Raw genomic sequence first — 8,408 nt, 5'->3', positions numbered from 1 at the left:
ACACCCTGTATCTTGTAGTTGTCATAAACTGATAACTTTCTATTAAGATTGTCCATTATGACACTAGCATTAATACATTGCACAATGCTTTGCCTTTGTCAATCAAATAGTGATAATAATTTGCTTAGCTCATGAAGTTGTAGACAAACGTTGCCGATTTGTGGATTATCACATTTTTTAATATTTTAAGGCGTATTCAAACAAAACGAGGCTTTACGTGTACTCCCGTTTTACCATTAACAAACCACGCTGTAGTTGTATTTATTTGTGTAGGGGTAGGCCTGTAGTTTTTGGCAAACTTGATTTATTAACAGGTTTGATGTTGCTAGGGGTCAGAAAATATAATGCCAAATGTTTTAAACAAAAGTCATAAGTTTGTTAATGCTTTCAGTGGAGTCAATTTTAGTATCATTGTTGATTACTGATTAGCGCTGCAATAAAAAAAAAGTCGAAAATCAATAATATTGATTATATCACTAATCAATAATCATCAAGAACAAAGCTATGTTCAATGTGCAAACCAAATTTAATTTCAATATCTTTAGGCACTTCTACAGCTCAGGCTTGCCACATCGTAGTTTCACTTAAAATAATGGTATCGCCCGTGTGATATCAGGCCGTGACTGGGTCTAAAACAATACCTTTATTCTCTAATATACAATAATCACAAACATCTTTGCTCGTTCTTATGGGTTCTCCATTCCTTGTGAGGGATGCCTGGTGTAGCCTAATTAATGTAGTCTGTATTTTAAGGTGAATTCTTTAAGGATTTTTGTACACTTATTTACTTTTTACTTTTATGTATGTGTGCTCTGTAAAGCGCGTCGAGACTTCTGTATGATGCGCTATATATAAATCTATTATTATTATTATTATTATTATTATTATTATTATTATTATTATTATTATTATTATTATTATTATTATTATTATTATATCCCTATGCATAGATAATTATAAATTCGAGTTTATAAAATCAGGTATATAATCTTGTGGGTGCAGCCATTACAAGAACTCGTGAAAGATACCTGGATGATTTTAGTAACACTGACTTAAGTATTGTGACCATTTTCCATGAACTGTATAAAAGATCAAAACTTTGATTACTAATGAATTTCACATACAATACGAGAAACAATGGTTATATTTAAAAACCTCTTACGTAGACTAACAAGTTATCGAGTTGTTTACTGTAATAAAGTTAGAAAGTTGGCAATAAATTGGTCAAAAATGAACATTGCTATTAAATAGGGTTTGCGGGTATACGGAGGCGCGCGAAAAAGTGTTTGCGAGTACTCAGGCGCGCGCGAAAGTGATGGCGGGTGCGCAGACGTGAGCCCATTTGTTTGTGGTAACGCAGGCACTCGCGCAAGTGTTTGTGGGTACGCACACGTGCATCCCCCAATATTTTGATGGGGGGTCCATACAATCACCCACCCACCCCCATGTTTCTGACCAAATTAACCTGATAGTTGGCCATTTTAGCCTACAATGTCAATATTTGTAAGCTTCGCGCGAATGTATTACTCTTTGCACCATGTTTCACCAGTTTAGCTTCAATATGGCACACATTTTTTCCGCGCTTCACCCGCATTTGTACCATAACCCTATTCCAAAAGGTGCTGTATTCCAACCTCATCCCCCGAAGTCAAAAAGAAATCTACGCCACTCCACACCACCTTATAATTTTGAATCTCCTAACAATAGGACCCGTGCCCCAAATTAATTTAGTTTCCATGTTACATAAACTGTAACCACATACCCTATAATGTGTCGTTTCACACTAGTGGTATACAATGCGTTTCAATATGACAATAGTACAAATCTAAGTTTTGTATAAAGTGTACAATCCAAATAGTCCTTAAAATAATCTTGTCTCCTGAGCCACAACTGCTCTAATTCTGTTGATATACTTCACAAAATTAGCTAAAGCACAATTTTCGCCCAGTTTGTGCAAGAAAAAAATGTAGAAAATAAAAGAGCAGCCTTCATAATAATGAACAGATTCATGATCTCACACCCACCACGGATATATATGTTGTCATGTACAAATTTGCATTTACATTTACCGACATCCGCCTCATTCAGTCGTGTTGAGTCACGTATCTAGTCTTTTTTACATCCTATTATCTCGAATCTCAGTGCGTAATGCTTTCTAGATTTGGTCAGACAGTAGATGCGTACAATACGGGCATAGACTGGATCAGAAAAGGTTGTGGTTACCGCGGTAGAGGAATCAACGTTACCCGGCCAAAATGTCTATAAGGGAGAGAATGTTATTTCAATGAGAAACACAAAATACATCATACCGATTGGATTTTTTGCATATTCATGAGCATGTATTAGACAATATATACCTAATATTTAACTACAGTCATTACTTACAATCGCATTTCCATTTTGATCTTCAACAAACACCTCGTTGGCACCAGGAGTCACGAATGTGGCCACTTTGAATGATGTCACCCAGTCAGCATATGCATTAGTATCTTCATCACCCTGCGTTTTAACACCAGACACATAGGTCTGATAACCTAAAGATGAAAGAAATTGAAAAAATATGTTTAAGCTATTGACCTATGACCTTTTTCGCTTGCAACTCATGAACAGTACATCGCACCTACGTCAAACTATAATTTCCTGAATTATGTTGACAATAGATGTACTTTTAAATATTTTTGAAAATGTTTGAAACAATTGAGTAAACACTTACGGCAAATGTGTATTTAATTTTTGGAAACACGGCGAATACCATGAATGCGTTTTGAACAAGGTTGGTTTCTTGGGGGTCTAGCATTTTCTTCGGAAGAGGGGGTCCCAAATATACTGGGGTCATACATTTTTGGACAGAAAAACAAGATGACCACAGATGTGTTTATTTCATTCAAAAAGACTGATTTCAATACAATTTTAGCCTGTTTAAGGAATAAGGGGGGTCATGAATTTTTTTGTTGCCGAAATAGGGGGGTCGCAATGTTATTGACACCGACTTTATGGACATTTGGGATCCCCTTCAGAAGAAAATGCCCGCCCCCTTAGAGTACAAAAAATGAGGAGCCCTAGCTCCCCGAAGTTCCTTGATAAATTAACGTTTCGCATTCAAGACAGAATCATAATTAATAACCCTGCTGATTTGAACCATTTATAATACATGTTCTCATTTTGGTTATCCAATTTTTTCTCAATTTATTTATCGGGAGTTCATGCAAATGAAGCTTAAAATAAATTTGGTCATAAAGTGTTACCAAATCTACATGGTGTAGTGTGATTACCTATGTCAGCTTGTATCCAAATTGGTCCTATCTGGGATTCAGCCCAATACCATGAACTGGGATCATTCAACCTTCCCTTTGTGGCTGCCCATCCAGAGCTCCACTCTGATGATGCCTGAATATTCGCATCTGGTATGCCACCATTTTCCATTCCCAGATCATCGATGCAAACTGGAAATTGAAACATTTTGTACAAGAATGGATGAATATCGTCTCTGGGCGGAAAAACCTCATATGTAATTCCAAAGGTCAAATGCTAAACCTCATATGTAAAAAAGTGGGCCCCGATTTCAAACCTCGTATGTGCAATTTTGCTCAAATTCTATTTTTGTGTGTCAACTTGAAGAAAATGTCCCAACACACCTTTCCTGCTTCCCTTTTATCTGTAAATTGCATAAGTCTCTGTAAATAAACAAATGAGCAACACCATGTTCTATGTAAATCCTGTTAAATATTAACCGTTTTACGCGTCTCACACAAAATGGCAACATCGTTACATATGAGGTTTTGTAATTGGCTCACTTTTTACTTATGAGGTTTTGCATTTGACCTTTGAAATTACATATGAGGTTTTCCCCGCCCATTATTCTAATGGACCTTATACTAAGTATAAGGTCCAAACCGGGGTCCACTTGATGGAAAATGCCAAGGCAAGGTGGCTATCAGATGAAATTCCAGAGTAAAACGACACAGCGTATGTTATAACATTAACCAAATTCAACAATGAAACCAAGATGTCAATTTACTCAATTTCAACCATATTTTTATTTTATATAAAGATTGCCATTTAAAATATTCAACTTTTTACACATTTTGAATTTAAACCTGACAAGTAAATAATCAGTTTCGATATTACACTATTAGTTTTCAATAATTATTATAGAATGAACAATATTATGCACTTAATTCCTCCCCAACTTGAACATGACTCCATCTAGCTACCGGAAGCACAATGTATCAATTTTTATTGATCACTTAAATGAAGATCACGATGGAAGTAAGGGCGAGTATGTTAATAGCGCCAAAAGTAATGAGGAAGCGGCAGAAGATCCTGTTATTGACGAATCTAATTTCACGCATTCCTACACCTCAATGGCAGCCATAGCCGCGACGGGACCACAGAGGTCGGTATACACAAGAGTCGCATTAGTGTTCATGTTCACGTAACCGCCTCAACTCAATTGCATAATTTTGGAGGTGGGCTGATCGTATTCTGTTTCGTCGAACACCTAATTTGCATAGTTTTGGAGGTTTCCATATTTGGGTTTACCTAATTAATTGTTAATGACCCGGACGTTGTTTACATCATGACGTCATATAGTTTGTTACTCGTCCGATTCGAAACACGAAAAGCATTTGCACTTTTCTTTCCATTAATGTTATATCATGAAATACCATATAGCGGAGGTGTTAGTTTTTTATATAAGGAAACTATTCAAACCGATGACCCCATATTGATAATAGCTAGATATGCTGTATTAGTTCTGGAAAGGGACCGGCGACGGGTCCGCCATTTGTTCCTTCACATTTTGAGGTAATTTAGTAGACTTGCTTACCAGTCGTTTTCGTTATCCTAACTACAGATTGCATAATTGGAAAGTGAACTTCGACGTACGTGATGCGAAAAAGCCTTGCCGTACCTTTTTTGATTCACTTACATGCATGTTTCAGCCGAGACGGTTACGTTTGCGGCCACGCAGCGGTATACAGATAAGCTCATCTAGGTTTTACTAAAGTAAAACATCTTTGGACGGAACCCAGCTATCTCACCTAAAATGTGAAATGATGCGGCCTTGAAGGGTATTTTAAACTGCATTCTATCACCCACGTTACATGTAGAAAAAAGAATGATGACAGTTTACAACACAAAACAATCTAACATCGAATTTTAAGCGGGTTTAATCCACCCAATTGGGCACTCACAACACCTGTTTGGTGCATGCGGGGACCCTATAATGGCCGACCAAATACTGACCATGACTTGGCTCGTTGGATTCGTCTATACCATTATTCACTCTGACGCGGCAGTGCGGTCAACGCGCTGAGGCAGATTTTTCACGCTTGCATCTAGACGGCCTTTTTAAGTGTGTACGCCAGCGCTTTGGGCGAACGCTAGCAATTTGAATCTGCGCTCAATAAAATACGCACTGACGTCACTATTATGCATCAGCGATGAAGGAAATCGTATCACAGTGACATTAACCTGGTCTGAAAAACTTTCAAGGTGAAGACAAGAGTGTGACAACATTTATTAACTCACTTGCACTTATATTAAAGTCACACAACATGATTTACTTCCTAGCATGTGTTTCATGTTTTGTGTGGATAAAAGCTCATTTGCAACTGAAGGTAAGTACCAAACTGATATAGAATTACAAGGATGAAATTAAACTGTTAAATTGCACAAGTCCCTATACTCATGATAAATGAATATGCTATTGATGTGAAGGGTACGTTGTTTGGTGGGAATGGCGGTTTATGTAATTTTAGATGCTGATTTTAGATGAGGCGCTCTGTGCTTTGTGGAGCGCCATATAAATGTTTTATAATAATAATATGAAAAGATAATGATGATGATGATAATAAAAAAATAATGATGATGATGATGATGAAAATGATGATCATGATAATGATGATGGTGATGGTGATGATGATGCTATTACGATAAAAAAAATCATATAGTTTTGCTCGCTCCTATTATAAACATGATGAAAGAATACATTGTCTTTTCATCTATTATTTCTGTTGCTTTATTGGGATTTTATTTTTTTTAAATTCTGAGTATACGAAGCTATTTACCACAATGTGTAGTGCGATCCAAGAGATCATCAAGTATATCTCTTTTCCAGTTGTTTCGCATGATGAGTAGCTGTGGGTCATCAACAAACCACAGATCACCATCCTTGTTATCCCTTCTTGGGCAAGTTTTGGCATTCAAGAATACAGGTGCTACCACGCGTTGACAAAGACATATTTCTGCAAATGGTAGAGACCATCTCATGACACCGCTTCTTGAAGGATCTGGTATTTTTTCCAGAACGCAAAGGTGGCTCTGCACCACAGCCAGATGAGCTGGAAATGAAGAAAATATTTTAATTAGAGGTTAATAACTGCGCATCGGTTGTTGGAGGCATTGTGAAAAATCTAAACATTTTGCCTTTGGAACCGAGGAATATCCCGAGGGGCGTAGCCCCGAGAGATATTCCGAGGTCCAAAGCAAAATGTTTAGATTTTTCACAATGCCCGACATATTACCGATGCGCAGTTATTAACCTCATTCATAACCGTCACTTTAATCTCTTCACCTTACAAAATAACACAAAATTTTGCTCAAAAGTTTATAAAAATAGATGATTTTTACATCTTCCCTTTCCAAAAATTGATCAGGCTAAAATATGACGACCAATAACAAAAGTGCGTATCACAATCTGTGCAAATATGGTAGCGCGCAATCCAAATACGGCAGCCAGCGCGCGCGCAGTTTGTTCGACGCACAACAACACGCAAACGCCGGTCAATTGTGTGCGACATTGGAACAAATACGCATTTCGCGGTCAATTGTGAGATATTAATGACCTCGATTTGCGTTCGCGTTTTCACAAATAACTAAATGTAATTGGATCGCACGCATCGCGTTTATTAATGAGGTTATGAATTCGAAATGAAAACGTCAAGTACATTAGAAATATTTATAGACGAGTTAATTTAAGTATAACAGTGAGCGCACCTAGACAAAATTGGAACACCAGTGTTTTTGGTCAAAGTGGTCTCAAATTGTTCCGCGTGGAAAAACATTTGGGTGATCACCAAAATACCCGGATGCAATACAATATTGTTTTAATATTCGTTTTTGTACGCTTTCTTGCGTTACCATAGTCACAGCATCTGACAGCACCAACACGCGTCACAATACAACACACACAACCGTACCGGCACATGGGGGGGATTATAAACAAGTAACCCCATGTACCCATAGTGGGTAGGAGAACATGAAAACTAATATGAGATACTGTATTAGGATCACATATTAAGTATCATGTGAGAGTATACTCTTGTACTCCAGAAGACAGGATCACATATTGAATGTGCGACACTATGGAATATAAAAAGCAGGATATGGGTATGTTAAAATTGAAATGAGGTATGGGGCTGGCTGGGGGTGGATACGGGGCGTTATCTCAAGGACAATATTGTTCAAGGTTGCGCCGCAGGCTTACAAAGAGACAATATTGTTCAAGGTTGCGCCGCAGGCTTACAAAGAGACAATAGCAATCAAGCTTAAACTTTAAATTAGCACCCGATAGAGGGCAGGGCCTGAAGAATGAGGGAAATTATGGGTAAATATTTAACGGAATAAACTGCATAATCATATTATTTAGATTTATTCCGTGAAAAATCTTATATTAACTTATCAAATTACTAGTTTTTATATTCCATAGTGTCGCACATTTAATAGGTGATCCTGTCTTCTGGAGTACAAGAGTATACTCACATGATACTTAATATGTGATCCTAATACAGTATCTCATATTAGTTTTCATGTTCTCCTACCCACTATGGGTGCCCCATGAATAACCATAGGAGATGTAATCCACATTTATCAATAAACATGTTTATAACCAGAATGTACGGTCTTTGGCAAAGGAAAGAGCAGAAAACAAGAAGGTCGAAGGTAAGCTTACATTACAATGCACATTGGTTAGGCCTAGGCCCGGTGGCTAGGTAAGCTTAAATTTTCATTGTACCGCATAGGAAAAAGCCTGATATGAGTAATAATGATAATATTGAATGGCTTATTTTCGTGTGATACAAGAATATATAAATAGTGCATGGTACATATAGGGAAAATAGCCGGATAGTGTCCAAATTTTGCTAGAATGTGTGACCATCCATCACAAACCGTTCGTAAAGTCGGTAAATTGTATTTCGAGTTACAGTGCAAAATGTGCATAAAGGTTGTATTCATATGTACCTAATGTTTGTTCTACATGTTTCTCATTTTAGTCCAGTCAAACACCAATCTTTAATCCTATTTGTTGAAGAAGATAATGAGCTTATACTTATGTATAGAATTAGTAATAGTTTTAGTCTTTGTTTGCTTTGGCTAAATCCTCTTCAAGTGGTGGGTTAACAATG

At 37.2% G+C, this 8,408-nt stretch overlaps 1 protein-coding gene across 1 annotated transcript; it reads right to left on the bottom strand.

Moving 5' to 3' along the window:
• Window positions 1-2,044: 2,044 nt before the first annotated feature.
• LOC140139628 (retinoschisin-like) lies at window positions 2,045-7,246 on the bottom strand. The gene is made up of 5 exons (XM_072161332.1): window positions 7,243-7,246; window positions 6,072-6,344; window positions 3,273-3,443; window positions 2,386-2,534; window positions 2,045-2,259 (listed from the first exon to the last, which is right to left on the bottom strand). The coding sequence occupies exons 1-5, from the start codon at window positions 7,244-7,246 to the stop codon at window positions 2,107-2,109; spliced, it is 750 nt and encodes a 249-aa protein (XP_072017433.1). The 3' UTR covers window positions 2,045-2,106.
• Between the last annotated feature and the right edge of the window lie 1,162 nt (window positions 7,247-8,408).

This window comes from Amphiura filiformis, chromosome 18 (assembly GCF_039555335.1).
Source record: "Amphiura filiformis chromosome 18, Afil_fr2py, whole genome shotgun sequence".
Classification (NCBI taxonomy): Eukaryota; Metazoa; Echinodermata; class Ophiuroidea; order Amphilepidida; family Amphiuridae; genus Amphiura; species Amphiura filiformis.
The sequence above is the reverse complement of the archived record's forward strand: the minus strand, read 5'-3'. Positions and strand labels throughout refer to the sequence as shown.

Bases quoted from the DNA above. Each gene is read 5' to 3' on its own strand.
- LOC140139628 (XM_072161332.1), bottom strand. The intron at 3,444-6,071 runs GTAAATAGCTTC...TTCAATTTCCAG, and splicing joins GGATCGCACTACACATTGTG to TTTGCATCGATGATCTGGGA. The intron at 2,260-2,385 runs GTAAGTAATGAC...TCTCCCTTATAG, and splicing joins ATCAAAATGGAAATGCGATT to ACATTTTGGCCGGGTAACGT.